The sequence below is a fragment of the Pocillopora verrucosa genome, chromosome 1 (genome assembly GCF_036669915.1).
Source record: "Pocillopora verrucosa isolate sample1 chromosome 1, ASM3666991v2, whole genome shotgun sequence".
Lineage (NCBI taxonomy): Eukaryota > Metazoa > Cnidaria > Anthozoa > Scleractinia > Pocilloporidae > Pocillopora > Pocillopora verrucosa.
In genome coordinates, this window is record NC_089312.1 from 5,597,211 (window position 1) to 5,621,214 (window position 24,004).

General features: G+C 37.1%; 1 protein-coding gene and 1 pseudogene across 1 annotated transcript; both read left to right on the forward strand.

The window, feature by feature from the left end:
- Positions 1-5,691: 5,691 nt before the first annotated feature.
- LOC136279722 (uncharacterized) lies at positions 5,692-6,270 on the forward strand (annotated as a pseudogene).
- An 80-nt stretch (positions 6,271-6,350) lies between these two features.
- On the forward strand, positions 6,351-20,463 carry LOC131783002 (relaxin receptor 2-like). The gene is made up of 22 exons (XM_066163767.1): positions 6,351-6,439; positions 7,565-7,636; positions 8,359-8,430; positions 9,523-9,594; positions 10,181-10,252; positions 10,744-10,815; positions 11,187-11,258; positions 11,885-11,956; positions 12,476-12,547; positions 12,722-12,793; positions 13,713-13,784; positions 14,043-15,042; positions 15,316-15,400; positions 15,665-15,733; positions 15,838-15,897; positions 16,256-16,324; positions 16,424-16,483; positions 16,782-16,850; positions 16,941-17,000; positions 17,450-17,512; positions 18,646-18,706; positions 20,364-20,463. The coding sequence occupies exons 1-22, from the start codon at positions 6,351-6,353 to the stop codon at positions 20,461-20,463; spliced, it is 2,505 nt and encodes an 834-aa protein (XP_066019864.1).
- Positions 20,464-24,004: the final 3,541 nt, after the last annotated feature.

The window sequence follows — 24,004 nt, forward strand, 5'->3', positions numbered from 1 at the left end:
ATACTATCGATACTGTTTTATTTCAAACTATAATAATTGTGTTTCGTACAACACTTATTGTTATATTTCGTAAGCAGCTATTGTTGATTCCATTCCACCTATAAAACGACACGAGTTAAACTGATTTATTCAGAACATATTTTACCCAGTCCAGGATAGTAACATTAAGAATCGCATCTCCAAAGTAATCACTCCCACCATTACATTAAAAATTGTCGAGAAGTACATGATTTATCTATTATTTTTAAATCACGCTTCTAAACTTCACCAGAGATCATATCTCGACTCTTCTTATCCCATTATATTTATGTAATTTTCTGTTTTGTTTTTCTTCGACTTAAACATTTAAAAAAAAAAAAGAAAAAGGTACATATTGACTTTTTGCCATACCTTTTCAATACACACCAATGGGAACGTAGTTTTTCGATGGAATAGACAAGATTCTATTCGTAACACCTTTTAACGGAAGTAAGATACGTTTGACGTGAAAGAGTAGCGGAAGTCAGATTGAAATTAGAGAGGGCCGGGCAGAAATGTTGTTGGATGGTATCCACCCATACCTATTCGTCGGAATCCGATGGGGTCCATGGGAATCCAACGGAGTCCATCCTTGTCCATCGGAATTACTGGTCTTGTGATAAACCTTATCTCAAACAAGTGCAGTATAAACCAGATATGCCTCGTTCTTAAAGCCATGAAGCGAAACAGCTCGTTTAAAGGGCGAATAGCTCGAACATATACCTCGGTTTTTCAAGCCTTTAAGCAAAACAGCGCTTTACCCCAACAAATACAGTATGCATGAAACGTGGCCCGTTATTTAGGCCATGAAGCTAAAAGGCTCATTTAAAGCGCGGACAACGAAACATACACCTCGCTTTTTTACTTAAAACACGGTCCAATGCAGTGTACGTGGGAAATGCCTCGCTTTTTAGGCCATAAAGCGAAGCAGCTCATATCAAGCGCGAATGACTTACAGCGACTTACGGCGCTTTACATAAGCAAATGCAGCAAGCTTGGTATATGGCTTAATATGCCTCGTTTTTTAAAGCCGTGGAACGAAACAGCCCATAAACGCGAAAGACTTGAAAGATACCTCGTTCTTCAAGCGCGGATGACTTCAAATTTCGTTCTTCAAGCCATAGAGCAAAAATACGCTTTACACAGATGTATGAAGTCTAGTATACGCGAAATATGCCTGTTTCTTAAAGCTCTGAAGAAAAACAGGCAATTTCCAGCGCGGTTGACTTGATTTATACTGCGTTCTTCCAGCCATTTAGTCAAAACGGCGCTTAACGGAGGAACATTGGATGCAGCTTACGTAAAATATGCCTCATTTTTAAAGCCATGAAGCAAAACGACTCATTTCAGGGGCGGATCACGTGAAACATATCGTGTTCTTCGACCCATTAGGGAAACCGCATTTTGCTCTGGCATTTGAAGTATGCATGAAATATGTCTTTTTCGACAGCCCATGAAACGAAGTTGCTAGATGCTGAATTCAATAGAAGTAAAACCTGTTTTATAATTTCCTTTTCGAAGTGAACGAAGTTGGTAAACAGAAATATGAAATTACACAGTATCAGTCACAAGAGATCACTCTCTCAAAGTGTATCGGCATTTTCCTGCATTTCTTTTACTTTAATGACAATCGATGTGTCGTGTAGTTCGAAAATTGAAAAGTTGCCATCGAATTACTCTTCCGAGTCAGCTGAGTGGAAGGTATTGCATGAAAAAAAAAAAAAATGACAAACCTTCTTTTACTTCATTCGGTCAATTTCACAGAATTCCGTCCATTCTACGTACGCTACTACTCTGTTTTAAGTGGGAGAATTTGCCAAAATTGTATTGTGGGTATTGGTCTTTTTAGGCTCTCGCGATCGCGCCCTTTTTTGTCTTGGCTTTGTCTCTGTTATTTATCTCCTCTAAATGTTTCATGTTAAGAAATTAACCCCTTTATAATCATTTCATTGGACCATAGTACATATGCATTTGAAAACAGAGTTGAGTTGAGATAGGATTTGGTTATGAAGCGTCTTCAGCGGTCTTGCAGCCAAGGTTTAGTCAAGTAACCATTTAGTCAGTACTTTTTTTTCGGTTTATCGAATTCACGATCGCGTCAAATTTTTTACTACCCTACATCACTCAAGGGCATCATTTCATACTGCCCAGAGGCCCAGCGTGTTCGAGGTTGCCTTCGTCTGTCTTTCTCTGAACAGACTTTTTATTTCAGCGCAGATTGGTTTTGCTCACTGGAGTAAATCAGTAAGTTAAAGGGAAGGATAAACTTAAAAAATTGAGAATACCCATAAAAAGAATTGGAAAAATTTGCTGTAAGGTGCGCCCTGAGAATGTTTCTCATTAGGGCCCGATGATTTCCGAGGGTAAAGGTGTTAGAAGCAATTTCCTAACACTCGTCGCTCAGTTGACTATTTCTTTTATTCTCTCTCAACTACACAAGTTATTACAACGAGGACTAGCTCTGATCTCTCTAGGAAAGTGTGGGTCACCGCTTATAAAGGTGACACTTACGGAACTGTCAATCTCTAACCTTCGTCATGCTTTTACACTTAACTAGCGAATCACGCTAGACTACGCAGAGCGGAGTTCGCATACTAAGTAGATACCTTCGCGATGTTTACGCTTTACGAAATGTCTTTCTAACTTAAATCTCTTGGTCTTACGGTCAAGCTCGAGCAAAACAAAAAACAAGATTGACAATAAAAATATTATAATAAACTTACTGACAGAATTAAAATCATACTTGAAAAGATGTCTTAAGAGAAAATAGTCCTTGAAGGCTGTTGCATAACAGCAGAATAAACACAAAATTCGGAGAAGAAAGGGCGTACCCAAGGTACCGCTCCTGAAAGTGCTACGTGCTAGCCGTAGAAGTTATATGATCACAAATTCAGTGCAGAAGATGAAAAGTACTACATGTTTACATCTTAAGTCACCTCTAAGAAAAAGAGGTGTCGAACATGCTAAATTATAAATTAAAAACTATTTTCCTGATCGGGAATTCAACATGGATTTAGCCTAAAACGAGAGTGCTAAATGGGTAAAGTATAAAGGAGAGTAATTTCCAGGAAATTCCTGCACGGAATCAATTTTTATGAGGTAGAATCATTTTCTTAGTGATAAATCATCTTTTCGCAACATAATGAAAACATACCAAAAACTAGCCGCAAACCGCAGTTTACGCAAAAACATCTGTCTCCGTGTCAAATTCACGATCATAATAAGGAAAAGGTAACCAAACTCTACCTGTAAGGTAAGACCGCCAAAAGGAATAAGAAATGGTCAACTGACTTATTACAATGTTTACTGAATGGCTTATGCTAATATATTATTTCCATTTATTTTCACGTTCAAATAAGTAAATAATCACCCATGATGAAAATTCTTGCTAGCTGACAATTTTGTCTTTTAACAAAGATCAGAATTCAGATTTCGATGATTTTGAAAACGATCGATATACACAAAAAATGTAAGCCAGCGCCTTGAATAAGATTTGATTTCAAAAGATGTAGAAATTCATCACAGCGTTGCGTGAACATTGTGAAAATGCTAAGCAAAGAGAAGCCATGTTAATAAAATTGCCCTGGGGAACTGTGATCTGCGTTCTCAGTTTTCGTTTTCCCGCCAAAGTCGCTAGGTTATTTTGGAAAACTGATGAAGCTGAATAGCGAGAGATCAGAGATGTCTATAATGTACTTCATGACAACTATAATTATGTATCCTTTAGAACTTTTAATAATGAAAAGCCGATTGAGGTAGCCATCTCGAGTAAGAACTTTGCACATTATGCTACCTTGTCTCTCACACCTATGCATTCGTTTTCGTCGTTATTGATGTGATGTGCATCTTCTCTGCGGACACCGATTTTTTTTGTAACTTTTAGGACAAAAACCGTTGAATTGCAAAGTAAAATAATTCTATCCTTAAAAAAACAAATTGGTTTATACAGAGATAGTAGCCACTTCTTCTAGATCTGGTTTATACTTTGGTGGTAATTCCATAGTCGAATAGAAGGCGATCACGAATTGACACGTTTAGCGTGTTCTACTGGCTTCATGGCTAAATGATTAGTTCAACTAATTATTTAGTCATGAAGCAAGTAAAGACTGTACGCGCGCAAGACACAAACTGCGTGTAAATTACACGAAATCAGTCAACGACAACTCATTAAATGTGTTAACTGAGACAATTAGATTCAAAATTATAACGTTCCCCCGGGAAAGACCAACTAAATAGATACCAGAATAAATTAAAGAGCGGTACACCCGAGAAAACTAAATACCTAAAGCCTTAGAAACCGACAAACGTGAAGATAAAGAATCTTGCAAATTCCCGTCCTTAACCACTTCACTAGCCCAGCGGCCACGACGCTCAAAAAGACGGTCTGGCAAGCCAGCATTTGCGGCAGGAGTAATTAGTCCCGCCACTCCAAAGACTATGCGTGCCAATGACAGAAATATCCGGTTTAATATCATTAAAAGCCTTAAGCACTAATTTTTTTTAATCGCAAATAGCTTTAACCTTTAGTCTTAGGCTTATAACCACATTCAGTTTTGACAAGCTGGCAAAACACAGGGCTATTACAGGAAAGCCCAGCTCTTTCTAAATAATGGTTCATCATAGCGACCGCAAAAGTTGCTTTCCCAGAAGAAGCTATAACGATCTAAGTTCCATCCCTTTACTAATCAGTTCTACTTGATTGAATAAATAACTTAAACATGTAGTTTTCGATTTTAACATCGGATTGAAAAAGCTTAGCTAGCTCATCAAATCTGAGAAAGGTAGCAAAAACCAGCGAGCGTATAACAACCGAACGAAAATTATACAAAGAGCCCATTGAGTCCGCCTTGCAGGCAACTAACTGTTCTAACTTAAAGGCTGTTATAGGCTTCTTCTTGGATGTGTGACGGGCCAGCAAAAGCTGCACACCAGCAAGAACACTCTTCAAAAAGGATGTTCAGTAGGAGACGGCTCGCCACCTAACTGGTAAAGCCAGGCAACGCCATGACCTACTGAATTCAGGAGAGAAGACGTCTTCGTTTCAGTCAATAAATGACGCAAATACATCACAAAGTGAAACGGAGATGCAGGATAAGCTATCAAGCCATATTCTCAGCCCTAAAGCTTCCATTTGTTTTAACAAGAGAAATAATAGAATGAAGCACTAGGTGCTCTACTAACCAATGCCACATCCGGGAGAATGTCCAGACAAACGTAAGAGACCGATGAGGGCACATTTTCTTGCTAATTACCAAGTAAAACGCAGAAAAACACTAATACAGCACAAGCCGCACTAGGTTGCACTAGGTCGACTTGGAGTCACTATGCGAACGGGCTAAATTGTATCAAGTGCACTGCGATGTTGTGCCACAAATGTGGAAAATAATTTACCGTCGATGTGGAAAATGAAAGGGATGAACAGAAAAATATGTTGGACGGTTCGTCAGATGAGAGATCTGCTACTGAACGTTGCTTTGAAAGAGGATTTCGTTATAATAATATTTTTCAGTTCTAGAAAAATACCATGGTATTTCTATGAACTCGAGGACTCTAAAAAGAGGGTTGCGTGAGTGTGGATTGAGAAGGAGAATTGAAGTCCATTCAGAGTACAAAGTTCGAGAGATGATTAAACGTGAAATCGAAGGCCCTTCATCACTTTTTGGATATCGTGCGATGTGGAACAAGCCAAGAACAAGCTACAGTACTGCCGTCCCTCGAGACATGGTCACGGTTTACAAGAGCTTGATCCACATTCATCTGCCCTTCGAAAGGCAAGGAAGCTGCTGTTTTGGTCATACATCTCACCAGGTCCAAACGCAGCTTGGCATGTTCACGGATACGACAAACTGAAACCTTAAGGCTTACCTATACATGGCTGCGAGGATGGATTTTCCAGGAGAATATTGTGTCTCAAATTATGTAAAATTAAAAATGATCCCGTGATTCAAGCCAGTTTTTCCTCAATGCAGTGGAAGAAAACAGACTGCGACCAATGTTGGGGGAAAGAGACTGTGGCCTGGCTGCCTTACGGTGCCTTTTATCCGGTGAGACAGTTGCACATCGTCGCTCATTTTCACATGCCAATCAGCACATCCAAAATTGGTGGTCACATAGTGAAAGGGGCTTCACTGCGTGGGTCATAGATTTTCTAAGGCACTCGTGATTGAAGGAAAGCTTACTTTAGGGACCCACTTGCACATGGAATGGATCTGGTTTGTGTTTTCGAACATTCTGAGCATTTTCAGCGCGTAAATCAGCAAGTACTGCAATCTCATCACCAAAGAAGAGGCCATAGCAGGTTGTACACTGTTTTCCAGGTATTATTGTTGACCATGCGTTCATCTAGTTTTGAGGCAGTATTAGCAGCATTGGATGTAACTTGCGGATCGGTGATCGATGAACCGGTTTCAGAGGGAGAAACGTGAAAGTCACCTGCATGTCAATAGTGTGCAATATCAAACACTGATCGATCAAATGTGTTGTAATCGTCTGAGGGGTATGTTGATTGTTAAGTCCGCGATCATTCATCTCCCCGTCTTCCTTGAAGTCTGCTTCATTACAAACGTACAGATCAACATTGGAGTACGGTTTTGCTAGTTCCTGCTTGTATCTAGCAAGTGTGAAGTTATCTTGACTGCCTGCTATTTTGTCTTCCACCTTCTGATCTGGGTATAATAGAACATAATTCTCTTCTACATGGAAACTGATCGCGATCGGAGTGCTTCTCAACAGTATCCTTGCATAGTTTTACGACTACCTCATCTTTCCTAACTTTTAAATCCTTTTTACTTCCCATCTTTACAACCAGTTTGCAGTCTTCGTCTTCGCTCATGATGCCTACATTTATCACAACCCTATTGTCTACAGTCTTCTTTTATCGTGCGGCCTGCCAAAGCCTCCTCCTTCTTCGCTTTACTTGCAGTGTACCGCGATAATGACATTGTTGGCGAAGCCTTTTGTCCCTCTTCACCTCTTCTTTCATGCATTGATGTTAATGTTATTTTTGAGCCACATCTAAAACAAAACCTGTCGCCAGGATTGACCGTATAACCTCACGCCGCGCAGATCCGCTATGTTGGGAAGAGAGTAAATTCGCGGAAATTTTTTTTTTGACCAAAGCCTTCCACGGCTGGGCACAAATGTCACGTGACAAGACATTTTTCTCGATTTGCGAAATTTTTGGACTTAGGAAAGATTCTTGGATTGTAGACTGTTTTCGACTTTCGTGAAATTTATTTGTGGATCTATGAATTAAAGCAGGATTTAAAATTGCTTTTCCGATTTGACAAACTTTTAAAAGTGATTTGTCTATGAGATATTGATTCTGAATATTTTTTAGGATTTGCACAATATTATTTTTTGGATTGTCCCTTTCGGCTTCCGTAATTAACTGTTTATAATACTTCGTTTCACGCCATATCAGTTTGAATGAAAACGCTAATATTCTTTCTGTGATACCTTAAGGTTGCCGTATCTTGTTCTTTAGATGTGATTATTTATTAAAATGATAATTAATCAAAATTCTTTAAAACACATTATTTTGTAGATATCTTCGTAAAAACAATATTAAGAAGTTGCGTGGTGATTTATTTACTCCATTAGAGAAGCTAAAGTTACTGTAAGTCAGGAAGGTTACTTTCATATTGATCTACTTTAACTTGACAGGATTTTAACTTTTGCTTTAAATTTTTCCAAGTAAGCTTTTTTTAAAATTTTTTTTATTTTTTTCCATATGTTCATATATATCAAATCCATTTTGAAATCCCTTTTTACCCTTGCATTCTGGTTGGCTCTCATCGGTGTTTTTGTTTTTAAGTTTTTAACTGTAGAGATGTATAAAATGTTTCTTATGTACAAAGTAGGTTAAATATTTCTCTCTTTCATATTTTAAAACGCTTAGAGGCGTTCAATAACTACTACATGAATTGTATACATTATTAATTACCAAGCCATAACACGAATTAAACACAACTTTGAGGAAACAGAGTCAAATTTTGCATGTATATTATTAGCAAGTAAATTATTGATTTTTCGTATAATTTATAAATTCTCGTAAATTTTTGTAAGACATTAAATGGCATTCACCCTATAGGCTAGTGCAATTTGGCTAGCCTTTGAAACATTTACTCGTGTTGATTTATCCCAAATTGCACTCGAAATCATGTGATAAGCTAATCCACTTATTTAGATCACTATTTTATATAAACATGTAAAGATTATGACAAGGAAACGGCACATAGAAAATGTAAATCCAAGAGAGGAATATGTCAAATTACTTAACAGCAACAGATCACCAGACAAAAGACTTTGAATTCAAATCCAGAAAAAATCTTCTTATAGGGACTTGGGTAACAACCAGATAGAGGAGCTACCGCCAGGAGTCTTCAATAAAAACACCGAGTTGACCGAGCTGTAAGTAACACATTTATAGCTTCATATTCGATACCATCGATTCTTATTTATTGTAATTGATAATATCTATCACTACAAGTTTTGATACATTTATAAGCAGCTAGCTTTTTAATTAGCTGCGTCAATCAGAGAATAGTAACCTGCAACAGTATATTGAGATAGAAACCTTTCCCTGCTAGGGTTATGCGTCAAACCCTAAAATGAGACAAAAAAATTAAATTAAACAAAAAAATATTTAACTCGTAAGACAGTGCTCGAGCTTAGAGAGGGCGAAGTCAACCATGGAAGGGATTGTTTGTGGATGGACAGAGTTAAACAAACAAAAGTAAATATACTCATTAAAGAATCCTTTCAGTTTCATTGTCGGTGCTTCTTGTTATGTAAATCCCATTTCTAACCCCCCCCCCCCCCTCCCCTTCCTCTGATTAACGTGTTTTATTTTAATGCGCGTAGCTAGTACGCAACCTTTTCCAAATGTAGGGAAGAGTTCTTGGTTCTCGTAAGCTGGTTCCTTCTTAGACCAGTGCCTCAGTCAAAGAGAACGGGATTTAAATACCTCCCCATTTAATGGTAAGACAAAGTTTTCAACACGCATAGGTTTTTAGAAGGTAACAAGATCAAGAAGTTCCCTGACGATTTGTTTTCCCAATCAGTGAAGCTGAAGTGGCTGTAAGTGAAAGTAATCCTCTATATCAACCATTGACAAGTGGTACAACACACATTTTAATGCAAATAATGCATATTCCATTTTCATCAAGCAGATCCTTGAACCCTAAATATCTACGTCGCATATAAACCGATTGCAAACGCCCACAATCAGTGACTGATTGAAAAGATGAATGACTAAATCTTAGGAGAGACAAGAAGCCATCAGGTGCTCCAAAGGCCAAGCCAAATGTGTTATGCAGTAAGATTTAAACAAGGGTGGTATTGAATTCGAATGAACTGAACTAGAACAACTTTCGAGTTCACTGAGTACTTGTTAATTCCTAAATTATGAGCTTTAGACAGGCAATCGGTTCAAATAATTTTATTTCAACTGATTCAGATAAGAGTAATTGTAGCATTTTTTTAACTCTTCTGCTCATACAGACAACTCAACAACAACAACCTGGAAAAGATACAGAAGGGTTTGTTTGACGGTTTAACAGCATTGACGCGCCTGTGAGTTTAGGAAAGGAAACTTTCAATACAAAAAAAAATAGTAGCTAAAATTATTTTTAAAACAAGCGGAACCTCTGCAATGAAGGCGGAGAATTATGTGTTTTTGAGTAAGGAGGGAAAGCATGAAAACGTATCTCTAAAGATGGCCATACGCTACGGTGAAGGCTTTTTTCATAATGGCGGGCGTGATTCTGACTCATTTGAATTATGCAAATAAGCCATCCTGGCTCCACTTTTGATCAAAACTTCTATTGATAGTGAACTTCTGGCGAAGGTCAGAAAGGCTCATTTGCATTTATATGCATTGTTATTGGATGAATGAGCGAGTTAATGCGGAAGGTGGTTGTTCCAAACACTAAATCAATTAATAACAGCAGTGTTGCACAAACGAAACACCATAGGAAAACGAGGTTGCCAGCTTCAAAATTATCGAAAGCTATCAAAAATCAACTTAAAAAAAGGTCAAGATGTTGATCAGTATTATGTAATACTAATATAAGTATTAGAAACACACCCAAATTAGACGATGCAGTTACAAATTTAACTAAATAAAAAGGATTGTCGCATCATTCCAACTTTTATTCAGATGGCTGCAAGACAACAGAATTGAAACGCCGCACAAACAAGTTTTCAAAGATTTGACTGAACTGAACGACCTGTGAGTTTAGTCAATACAATACAATGTGTTTATAAAAGTGCTTGCTCTTTATTAATTTTCTGTTCCTGATATCAGAGATGATAAAAGAGGCTAAGTGACCATGTCACAATCAATTGCAACATGGCAATCCTAAGACGATTGTACATCATAAAAGACAGGTTTACCGAAAGCTTATAGCATCGAAATTCACTGGTCTCGGGTTCTGACCAGTGGGCGTTCCTCATTAGTATTGGGTTGCACTACTCTACATCATTTCCCTCCCATCAGTTGGTGTTACTCGAGTAAATAGCATGAAAACTATCAACAGTAGCTTGGTGCAATTTCATCATAATTATAATGTTACAGCAACATAGCATGCTACAAGTGCCCGTGAAACGCAGCGAAAGAATTCAGAGTGTTTTCCCACTGTTTCACTTTTTGTTGGATTTACATTTCGGATAGCGTTATTTTTTTTTTTGAAAGACTAATGCATTTTACCTTGAAACTTTCAGGGATCTGTCTAATAATGAAGTCGAGGATCTCCCTCAAGAAATCTTCAGCAGTCTGGCAAATCTCACAATACTGTAAGTCAACAAGAAAAACAAATAAAAGAAAATTAAAAGCACGACGAGAAAAGAAATTTTCTCTCTAAAATTTGTCGAACGGCAAAACTTTCCGCGTTTCTATCTGAATTTCAATGCACATACACAAAAATAGAGGTTTTGAACTGAAAATCGAGTTTTCATTCAATGTTATCACTCCAAATGTCCTTCGAATTGATCTAATTAAAACTGTTCATTAAAACGTGTCTCACTGAATGAATGCAAAACACGCATATTTATATTACACAGATATGTAAGCATATCGTTATTTGGATCTTATCGGTTGCCATCATTATCTACGGGAAACGAGTTCTGCTTTGCAGTTAAAGGTAGCGTGTGTTTAACTGTTGCAGGCTTTTATCAAACAACAAACTAAGAGATTTACCGCCAACGGTATTTGCTAACCTAACCAAGCTAAAGACAATGTGAGTAGTAAAAAATGGTTTGAATGACTGAATAATTGTAAAGGAGGATTATCCTCTCTTGTTAATTAATAGTCGATTGATCGATTGATGGAATGATGAATTTTTGGGATAAAAAAAAAAAAAGAAAACGAAAACATTTGTAGCACATCTCAAAAGATACCCAATGTAAAGTACGAAGATGTAGTTGTTTAGGGGGACTTTCTAAGAATTGCTTTTGAATTCGATAATTCTGAAGCTATTGAGGTCAAAGACAGATTCATTCAGTTGATTTAATTAATTGCCAAAATAAATCGAAGATTGCTCTCGTTTTACTTTATTCCCTCTCTGATCAATCTAAAAACCTGTGCCACCCTATCAACCAATCGGGCACCAAACCAAAATCCAAACGTCACTTGATAACTCGCATTTTCCGGCGCGTGAGGCTTTGTGCTTGAATTGTTTGTACTTTTAGTGTACGCTGGTTCCTTAGCCTCCCTTTGCTTTGATTGGTTATTGTGATTACTCCGGCTCTTGCTTTTGGACACTCACTCAAAAGGTACTCTAAGTACCGACCACTGATATAACATTCAACGTTTAAATTAAAAGAAAACTGGCCAAGAACATATCCGTGATTTGCAATTCAACAGAAAAATTGAAAAGAATGAGATAAAGGAGCTGCATCCTCAACAGTTTCGGGGACTGGTAAAGCTGTTTGATCTGTGAGTAGTTCGTTAAAATTTATGTATTCCACAAGTTTTGAATCTAAGCATTTATCAAAAGTAAAAATATATTATCGTGCAGGTAACATATTTTGGCCTGACTGCTGAATTTGTTCATTAGTGCAAGCGGAATAATGTCTACTCCGATCCACCTTTTCATGTTTTTAAGACATTCTGTCATTTCCTGGAATTTCTGATTTTAGGTCATGATGAGGATCTATGTAGGACCTTTTTCTTGATGCTAACGATACATCACGCGAGTGGCTTTTCAGTACCAAGTTTACTTTGTTATACATCCTTGGAAATTTTGCAATTCATGCCTGACGATACGCCTTCAAAGAAATCTCCTGATTCCCAGCCCATCAATTATCTTTGTCCAAAAATTTCTCATAATAATATTGCAAAACGTTAGTGAGCATTCTCATGATCCCTTTGATTCCTATGAAAAGGATTACAAATGCCCCGTTCTTTAATCCATTATGTCCAACATTAATTTCATTTGTTTCCTTTCTTCACTAGCTATCTATCGGGGAACAAACTCAGATACTTCCCACAAGGAATTTTTAAAGGCTTAAAAGAGCTCTTGATTATGTAAGTAGACTATGAAATTCTTCAAGTGAGTAATAAGCTTTGAAATAACCTATAACGATCATGACATTTGAATGCATTTAATTTCACCTTTAAATGATTATTTACACATCAATGTCGAAATATATTACCTTCCCTGTTACTCTATATGATTAAGTTTCACTTTCTTTTTGTTAGAGAAATTGTTGAAAACGAAATGACTCATGTCTCCATCGACAACTTCAAAGAAATTAAACAGTTAAAAATTCTGTGAGTGTTATAATTAATCAAGTGATGACCAAGTTGTGAAACGGACCTTGCTACCTTAAGGTGTAATATTAGACAATTGAAACATTATGAAAACACTTCAAATCGATGCTTTTATTGTAAAAGCATCCTACGTTATTTGCAACTCACCGGAAATGCTTTCCTGACAGTAGATTGATTATTTGCTGAGTGGGAGTAAGTTTGTAAAGAAACTTTAGTGCTGCGTCTGCGCAGGGCATTTCAAGATATTTGGTGTCATTCTACATCGAAACTCTGATTGGTTGAGAGCGTACAGTCAATATACAAAAGCGTGTGAAGTTGACATGATAACCGATATATCCATCAGGTATTGGGTTATCATGTGGAGTTCAAAGTCTGACTAGTTTCCAAGCCCCTCATCAGTGTAACGTCCTGAAACTTTTGCAAAGTCAGAGAGAAATGTCTTCTTTCTCAGAGTTTTTTAAAAATGTACATTAAAACAGATAATGATTTCGCTTTTCCCATGATATCATGGGCTGCAAAACCCTGTGTCTGCTTTAAATGCCTCAGCCTCCGGCTTCGGTAGATAACTCAGACTTCAGCATTATGATAATATCATAACCAATCTTATCCAATATTTAATTATTATCAAGTGAGTTGGTGATGTAAATTGGCCACCCTGAATAGCCTCAAAAGCGGACGCCTGAGCATTAGCCCTTCGTACAAGAATAGAGGAATTGTAAGTTGTAGGTGGTTTAGAAGCAGGAAAAAACCCTTCGCGATTAGAGGGAACCTGATCACGAAATAAACACGAATAAATTAGTTAAATGAAAGACTTCGTTGACATTGTGGGATTAAGAGAGCCTATTTGAAAGATTATTTTTTGTTGTGGAGTTTTGCGGCTTTTGATCACTACATTTTAATCTCCTAATTTAATTTCCAGGTATATGCAGTATAACAAGATGAGGGAGATTCCATATGGTTTTTTCGATATGTTGAAGGATATAGAACGAGTGTAAGAGTTTGATAAAATTCATTCGCAAATTATTAGTTTTTGAGCAAAGCTATACATTTTGAATAGACAATATTTTGGGGAAATTAAAGTTTTTGCAAAAAGAATTGAAGACTTGGATTCTTAAAAAAATATTTTGTATAAGTCAATGGATAACTCCAGCAATCAGTTACTGATATATTCTTAAAAGCAAGTTCTTGTCGACAAGGTCTGTGAAGTTTTAATGAAATAACTTGAGTGGATGATATTTTACAATTGTAGGAGTCTCGACACAAATCTGATGTGTTGTCATATGCACAAGGAGGACGCTGACTGTGCTTTCACGTACAACGACGACTTTGCCAACTGTGAGAGCATGTTTAAGAATTCTGCCCCAAGGAAGAGTATCTGGGTGATAGGAGCATTTTCTCTGGTTGGTGCAGCGTTTGTTATCACTTGGCGAGTGATCTTTAAAGAAAAGAACGTGGTTCAGTCCATCATGTTGCTCCACTTAGCAGTGTCCGATGGTTTGATGGGTATTTACCTGATCTCTCTTGGCACTAAAGATCTGTTGTGGAGAGGAGAGTATTACTTGCATGACTTCCAGTGGAGGTCTGGTTTGTCTTGTCAAATAATTGGAACGATCTCCCTTCTGTCAAGTGAGGTTTCGGTTATGATGATGACACTGATATCTGCTGATCGGCTTAAAAATATTGTGTTTCCTTACCAAGGTGCTTCTCTGAAACCAAAGGCAACACATATCCTGTGCATCATCATATGGGCAATTGGCTTCCTTATGGCCTTTTTGCCTATGTTTGGTATTCAGTATTTTGAAGACCCATTCAGGTACCATAGTTACTATGGTAGAAGTGTGGTATGTCTGCCCTTGCAGCTTACTTCTGATAAGCCGGCAGGTTGGGAGTATTCTGTTGCTATCTTTCTTGCTTTGAATTTTGCTTTTTTCTTGTTCATCATGGGTGCTTATCTCATGATACTAGTCAAGTCTTACTTGTCTAGCCGGCGACTGGCCCGTCAGGGTACTGAAAGAGAGATCCAGGCCAGAAGAGCAAACTTTAGGAGGGAAACGGCTCTTGCAAGGCGGGTGTTCTTCATCATCCTGAGTGACTGCGTGTGCTGGATGCCTGTGATAGTGATTGGTATGAGGACCATCATCGAGAAGTCGTACAAAGCACAAGGGGACCTCGCTGTCTGGATCGCTGTATTTGCCCTTCCGATCAACTCGGCCTTGAATCCTATCTTGTACACCTTGTCAACAGAACAGGTGCGTTATGCGCTTTTAATCCATTATAAGTAGTCAAGATAATAAAATCCGTAAGTAGACTTATAATGGCTAGGTACAGGAAGGGTAATGGTTTTCAGCCGACCATAGGCAGTGTATAATACTGCTCAAGACTGCTTTGTTCACTTGCAATGGACACTGACAATGTTTCAAAAGCATTGGAAAACAGAAATTCGTTAGTTTCTATTTTGTCATCGGAGCTCAGCTCAAGGCAGCTAGCGAAATCTCGATCACTTTTGGCTATTTTGTATCCAGGTCAGAGGCATTCTGAAGAACAAAATGGAAAAAGTCTGGAACTACTTGAAGACCGTTTTCACCTGCTGTGGTTGGGATCAGGAAGGTGCGATATAATTATCAGCTCTTGATCAGAAATAAACCGAAAAACGATGTAACAGATTGCTGCGAATACAGTTTATTGATCTGTTGATTTATTCATTCAGTCACTCAGTCATAAATCAATTCACTCATGCATGCATAGAGACATTCATTTAATCATGTATTTACTCGTTCGCTCCTTCGTTCTTTTATTGGTCTGTTCATTTGTGGTACGAACTAAATATTTCTCGACTCGATCATTGACTTTTCTTCGTCGTTTTCTTTAAAGGCCAAGGAGATGGGGAACAACCGAACCAACAGGGAATAGAAGACGATGGACAAAATGGTGGCGAGGGAGGTAAATCCTAACTCGTATTTCTGGAAATATCGTGAAAACTGTAAATGGGGGAAAAAGGCAATCTGTGACTAAATATATATTCGTTATTTCCTCTTTATTTTAAGGAGAAGGTGGGTGTGAACTAATCGAACTGGTTCATGTTGGTGTGCATCATCCCTTACTAGGTGAGCTGCAGTTTTCTAATCCAATGTAATTCTTGTCTGGAAGAAAAATACCGTGTTGAAGTGTTTATTGCTAATCTGTTTGTTTTGAATGGTATCCCTGGTGATGTTATCGTGTCCTCTGCTACCGGAGGGATCTGTGACTGCTGGTTACTTTCATATACGCAGATAGGGTTTATTATTATCTTTACAATCATTCAACCTTCTTTGTTCATCACGTTAATCTCAAATTCTAGAACCCATTCCCCCGTTCGTTTGTTAGTACTTTCGTTATTTCTATTGTGTGTTTCTTTTTGCTTTTTTTTTGTTTTTGTTTTTTTGTTTTTTTCATAAACCTCTTTTCATTTTTTTTTTTTTAAAGGCCAAGGAGAGGGAGAGCAAGTGAACCAGCACAGAATGGAGGACAATGAAGAACATGGCGGCGAGGGAGGTAAAAACCTTTTAGGTGTCAATTAACATATCATAAACATTTGAACTGAGAGCACAGGGTTAGTCTGTGTACATTTTTTTTCTACTCTCATTTTTCAAGGAGAAATTGAGGGCGAAGAAATTGAACTGGCAAGTGTTGGTATGCATCATCCACAACAGGGTAAGGCTAGAGTTTCTATTTGAATGTCAAGTTTTTAATGCTATTCTGTTAGTTTATATTGTACCTCTGGTGATTGTGTCCTCTGTAACTGAAGGATCTTTGACTTTAGGATATTTTCATACACACAAATAAAGTTTATTATCATCATTTTTATTACCCAACCTTTCTCGTCTATTACGTTTTAATTGTTTAAAATTGTAGATCTCGTTCTGCGTTTGTTACAAAAAATCCCTTCGTTCTATCTCTTATTTGTTTCCTGACTCGTTCACGATTTTTTTCCTTTGGTTTCTTTGAAAAGGCCAAGGAGATGGAGAACAACTGAACCAACAGGGCATGGAAGACATTGAACAACATGGCGGCTTAGGAGGTAAGACATTTTTTCCTTATAGTCAATGACAACACAGTGGCAATGTGACAACAACAGTGACTATATGTTTTATTTACTATTTTTTTCAAGGGGAAGTCAAGGGTGTAGTTATCGAACTTGCTCATGTTGATGTGCGTCATCCACAACAAGGTAGGCTAAAGTTTCTTCTCTGATGTCATCTTTATATAAATAAAAGATCTGTTAGTTTATATTGCCAAGACTCAACAATATGTTGTATTAATGGTACTTTTTATTTTGTTCTCTACTTCTGGAGGGATCTGGGACAGATGGATATTTTCATTCCCACAAATCAATAAAGTTAATTTACATCATTATAGTTATCCAACCTTCATCGTTCATTACGTTAGTTTTAAATTCTATGGATCTCGTGTTCTAACACAGTTTTGTTAGGTTTAAAAGTTTTGAAACGTTTCTTTGTTTTTTTGTCTCCAGTCATTATCTGAAATAAAGAAAAACAAAATAGACTAACTTGATTCTGAAACAGTCACCAATACTAAGATACATAGAAAATAAGGTACAACATTGTTGATTAGTTCGAAACACAAAAGAATGACAGTATTTACCTTTCTTGTTTCAAGGAGGACTTGATGAAGCCGAAAGAATCGAACCGGCACCAACTGGGTATGCTGATTCAAATCAAGGTAACTTGTCTTACCTTTATTAAAAATCTATAGCTTATCAATTGGTCGCTATTCTTTGTTTGTTTGACAACTCGTCCAGTGTTACTGTATTAGAAATGGACAAACCTTCTAAGGACTGTTAAGTTCTCCTGCGTATCGATCAGTTCAGAATCTCATTACCTCCCTCAAGCATTGCCAAGCTCTGAATGAAGTAACTTTAAATTTCTCAGCTGGCTTTCCTACCACTACTACTGGTGGTAAAATCAAAGAATTTCAATTATCCTCAAACAGAACTAAGAGATGAAATTTCTTATGCAAATGAGCGAAATTTGGCCGTAATAAATTGAGATTTTGCATAACAGGTTGCGGCCAAAATGAACGGCAATAAGTATGAAAACATCAAGTTAAGTATAGATTCAAGTAATTCTTATTTGCGAGCTTTAAAATTCTTAAGCAATTTTTCAAGTAAACGTCGAACAAAAAATAAAAAAACAAACGAACAAACAAAACAAAAACATTTAAGAAATCCTTAAGTTTGACATCCATCGATTATGTGTCGTATCACAAGTGTTTAATGTCTTGCCAAAGGCAATTTCACGACCACGAAAGCAGCGTATTTCGGGTTTTTTTACCCGTTTTTAATTTGGCTTTGGGTTTGTTTCGAGAAGAGCAATGTTCTGTTGCAAATTTTGATGAGCCTCGACAGAAAAGAGGAAGTCATCAAATATGCCCGATGCCAATTTTTTTTTTGGCAAAAAAATGTTTTTCCATGTAATAATTACTTCGACTTTATTATTCTATCCTCTTCGTTTCGCCTACGTCTTGGAAAAATTTTTAAATTTTTGGCTTTTTTAAAAATTTTTTCCTTTATTTGCTGTTTCATCAAATGAAACAATTTTGTTTTGCAAATTTATTAGGAATACCTCAGTAAAAAAAACAGCAACAACAAAAAACCAACAAAACAAAACAATAGCAGCTGATTGGTTTTATTTCTCCAGTATTACCTCACGGATTAACCTAGAGTTCTCTATTTATTTGTGTCTTTCTTACATTTAGAGTGTCGTTAACCAGTTTCATCAAGTTAAGCAGTTGCTACAGCGCTTTTAGTACCTAATCAAATATGTAATTTTTTTACTTTTTTCTATTAATGTTAGGAAAACGGAACAAGAGTTTGAAAAAAGGGGACGGTAAATTCAGGCATTCCACCGAAAAGAAGTAAGTGGTGAGCAGCGGGATATACACAGGTTCAAATTCCTAGAGAGATACAAACTGTCCGCATAACAAAGTTGACGGACGTTGTCAGTGACGAACTAACCGCTGAATTATTTGAATTACTGGTTTATTTCCAAAGTAGTTAGCTTCTCAACCTACTGGCTAAAAGGTTGAAAGAGTAACTGTCGCTAGCGGACTTACCTCACTGACTAACTGACTCACTAGGTATCCAGTCACCTCGCCACCAAGCAGACTCGCCACCAGCGAACTCGCCACCAAGGAACGATCTCGCCACCAACGTACTCGCCACCTAGGGAAGTCTTCTCGCCACCAACCACCAATAAAGAGATTAGTCGAGGACAGTAGGATGTTCGGCTGATAAGTCTGTACTCAAACTTTATAAACGTATGTTGTCGAAAGCACGTTCGAAACCGATAAGTTTGTTCGCTTGTCTGTACTCAAACTTTATAAACATATGTTGTCGATAGCACGTTCAAAACTGAAGGTGTTGTGCAACAAATGGCTCTTTTAGGAGCCGCCACATCTGCAAAAGTCATGAGCAACATATGAGCTGCTCTTCCAGATTTAATATTCAATAAAGTTTGTTGTTATTTTGCCGCGGGAAACTGGGTAATATAATTCGACCGAATATTGAATAAGTTCCCTTGACAACATCACAGACGTCGAAATTTGCATACAGATAAGTAAACAAACTCTCGAGTCGATTCGTTCGAACTTATAACATCACAGACGTCGAAATTTTCATACAAATAAGCAAACAAACTCAGGAATCGATGGGTTCGAACTGTTAACTCTCCTTGGGAAACAACTGTAGTTGCCTTAGGAAAGCTTCAGTCCATCGATGCTTACAATTTCTCGTACTGACTTGACAATTTCTCGCATTTAGTTTTAATACAACTGCTATCGAGTTTCATTTCATCACTTATTTCTTCCCATGAAGTTTCATTTTCTCTCAAGTATGTTTTTATTCCTCGCATCGAGTTTTGCAATTTCTCCTCGCTTACGTGCAAAAGACAAACACGATACGTTTCGATGTCAATGAGTTAGGAACGGAACACATCTAACACGTCGCTGAAGGTCATAATTTAAATACAGACAAGCGCACAAACGTATCGGCCGATTTGAATTGTGCTCGTTCGAACATCCTACTCTCCTCGACTACTTTATTCTAGTTTATCTCTTTATTGGTGGTTGGTGGCGAGAAGACTTCGCTTGGTGGCGAGTACGTTGGTGGCGAGATCGTTCCTTGGTGGCGAGTTCGCTGGTGGCGAGTCTGCTTGGTGGCGAGGTGACCGGTAACCACTCACTAACATCCTTACTCACTGATTAACCAGCTGACGGACTGACTGACTGAATTTCTGACAAAAATGACTGAGCAGCTGATAAACCAACTAACTGACTACTTGACCGACTGACTGAACGAATGCTGATCAATCGCCAGAACAACTGATTGACTGTTTCACTGACTGGCTAACTGTGTGCCCAGCTGAGCGGCCATTCGACAGATTGTTTGATAATTTGTTTCACTGACTGATTGACTGATTTATTACATGATAGAACGGGAATTTTTAAATAAATAATTGTTTCACAAGATAATAGCGATTGTTTTTTTTTTGCTTTTGTTTTGTTTTTTTTGCAGAAAAAGGCGAAAATCAAGATTTTCAATGCGTCGAAAGTCACCTTCGGCTACCGAGACTGTCCATGAAGAACACACTTTTGAAGAGGACACAAAACTGTAGGCAGTTTAACTCGAGGAAACTACTATAAATTCTAAGCAATTTAACAAGAAGAAGTGGTAATTAGAGATCGATAATCTCGTCATTGTTTTTTATTAAGCGTATAGAAACAACTGCTTTGCTAATTTTGTGTCTATTTAGATGTAAAGGAGGACTTAGTCAGTTATACTGAACCAATTGGTGTGCTTTGCCTAGTTAAATTAAATTTCACTCGATCTTTGGTTGTCTTAAAAAAATCCCCACCAAAACGATTTTTTCAAACGATAAGTTATAAGTTTTCAGACCAAGACAATTTAATTGATGTTTTAATGGTTTATGAGTTAGTGTTTCATATCCATGATTTGTATGGTCTCCATGGCCACTTCACATAATCAGTGACATCATCTTAAGGATCGTGTTTACAGTCACAAGAAGTTTCAGCTTTCTCTTAACTAAACAAAAACACCCATGCGGTTGATTGGGATCCTTTAAGACATCTGCTACGAGGAGTCTTTTGGGGGCAGATTAAGTCAGCTTGAGATGGGAAGCACATTGAAGGCACAATTAACTAATTGAATTGTATTAATTGACTTAAAACGAGAGGATGTAATACCAAAAATTTTTTTGGGAAGTCGTCATCATATACTAGTTTCTAGAATACCTTTTCACAATGACTTGGAGGTTACGTAACTATGATGCCATTCTACCAGAATTTTAGTGTTTTAGGCTTGCGGAATGTTCTAAAATACGTTTCAAGAATTCAATAATCTAGGAGTAATTATGCTTTTCAAGCTAAAATGAGAGAGAGATACTGTGATGTACATCAAAGATTGTGCACTTAAAAGAGATTGAGTAAAAACGGTGAGTTTGTGTCAGTGGAGAACTAAGGTACAGTCTGGAGTGGTTTGTAGAAGATAATCACTCTATTGCCTAAAGGAGTCGCTTTTTAGTAAGCATTTTCACACATTGTTTAGCAACGTAATTCGGTTTGTAGTACTGTAAGATTCTTTCTGTCTTAGAATATACCGTGGCAAGAGATACAAAAGTGGTTTTTAAGAGTTTTGATTTATTGCTTGCTCGTTTTTCCTGCTTGATTATGTGCTTCATTATTAGAACAATACCAAGCTTTTCTTTATATTTGCTGCAGGGTTCAGAAAATGCATGCTTTCTGACTCATTGAATTATCTAACAAGTTGACCCTTTTAAAAAACAAAAATAGTTACCTATGTGCTTGTATAGGATATACATAGAGGTTGATTGAAAAAAATTTTTGTTAGTAATTTGATAATAATATAAATGCTGTATTCAATTGGATTATTACTGTCATTAATATAATAGAAATAAAAATAACGAGAGGGATCAATAACACCTTGGCTATTTGAAGTTGTGTTTATTTTATGTACTTGGATATTTTGCAAATGAAGCGAGTGCATCCGATGTCTCACGTCAACTACAGCGACCAAAACAATCATGCAAATGGTCAGGCTCATCATATTCATAAAAATAAATGGAATCATATACATAAAAATAAAATGAAAGGGAAATGAAATTCATATTTTTTTGATTTGTTTGTTTTTTTTTTTCGGTCGAAGAGATCTTTTAAAAAAAAGAAAGAAACATAGAAAGAAAAAACCTAACAAACAAAGACGCTTTCCAAAACAACTAACTTTTTATCTCCCTTTTCCCGTGCTCACCCTGAATAGATTAAATAATAATTAATAATTAAAATTTAATAATTAAATAATAGATTAAAATGCTCCTTCTCTCTCACTCTCTTATAAGCCGATTCCCTCCCCTTTCTCTTAAAAACTCAGGTAGTAAGTTTTTCAATCAGAAAAAATGTTTACTGGTGCGGTATCTTTCAAAGCAGGACATTCTTATTGATTTTTTTAAAACTCTTTTCTTCGTTTTTTTTTTTTTTTCGCGAGGAGAGGGAATTTTTAGAAACCCAGCATGTGTTTTTTTGCAAAAGTCCAGACACGCTATTTTACTTCTCATTTTCTATATAAGCGTCACCTTTCACTACTTCAATGTTACCTGCTGTTAATAAAACTGTCTATAATTTCTTGCAACATTGTTTAAGGGAAAAAAGCCGAGAGGACTTTCAAGTAACTTTTGATGGATGAACTTCAAGATCTTTGTTTATTATGTTGGGTGGGGTGTTGTGATCTAGTTAACTACCTAATTAGGAGAGTCGGGGTTAGGGTTGTTGAAGGCCTAAATGTACTAACTGTCCTAGATGTAATAAATATATGTTATTTGCCGGCTGGGAGGTCCGTATGGTGAAAAACTGTGACCGAGGTCTTGAAAATACTGCCCGAGGCCGTAGGCCGAGGGCAGCATTTTCAAGACCGAGGTCACAGTTTTTCACCATACGGACCGACCCTTAGCCGGTAAATAACATATTTATTGTTTTTAAACTTGACGAAATTCTTTCCGAAAGAACCCGAATGACTTATGGCCGTAAATACGACAAGATCTTCCATAAACTGAACAATTTTTGAGTGAGTAAATGGTAGTTAAAATAGAGGTGATGCAAATTTAAGAGAGATGCCTCAGCGAAACATTTTCATTTCCGTAACGATAAAGGTGATTTAAAAGGCTTCCAAAAAAACTTTGAAACATTATTTTTACAAGTATCTGTCACAATCTGACACCTGTCAATTAGAGAGCGCGCAAGAAAAAAAAATCGTAGGAACATTTGAAAACCAACAGAACTAGTTTGGCAAGGACTGTCACGACAATGTTTTCTTAAAAATCAGTTAATGATCTAACGGAAAGTATTATTTACTCTCATCGACCATTCATTCATGTACGAAGATTTACCTCTGTTCATTAAGTAAACGGCGAGGAAAGTAATTGTGAGTAAATTCAATTTTTTATTTTGAAGTTGTGGGAGTTTGCTCGTTTGTTTGCTGTAATGGCGTGTTTAACTCTGATCTTTCCTTCACAAAAACTAAATTCGAACGGCACACTCCAACGAGACACAAGGGAATTTAATGCAGCCTTTTCTCAATTCCTTCAATTTCTGTTGTCCAAGTTAAGGTACAAATGTCCAAAGTGAACGGAATTGGAAAGACTCATCAGGAGCGTATATTTGTTGTAGAACTTAAATTAAAACTTCGCTCGCTTTTTTTTTACTATGAACAAATTGCTCGAGAAAATTCAGATATTAAATGAATGAAAGTTCCATCGTTCAGTTTAACTGTAACCAAATACCTCACGTTTCAACTTTCTGGGTACTTTTTGTGAACGATTAAAATTAATTGCAGACGGTTTTTAGGCCGCTTGTCAACCAACGTAATGACACTATTGTTTATACAAATTTATTCTGAAACCAATATTTTTCTGTCAACCAAAGTGATTTGATAGAGAGAAAAGGGAGGATTCCTAAGTTATTTATCGGCTTGAGGTAGTGACCGACGTGTTTGCTTAAAAATACTGCCCAGCCGGAAAACGAGGTATATTTATGAAAAATGACAACGAAAGTTGGGATGTACTCGGCGACTCACGAAAGCGTTACCGTGGCCCGTGGGCAGAGATAGGAAAATACTGACCGGGTAAA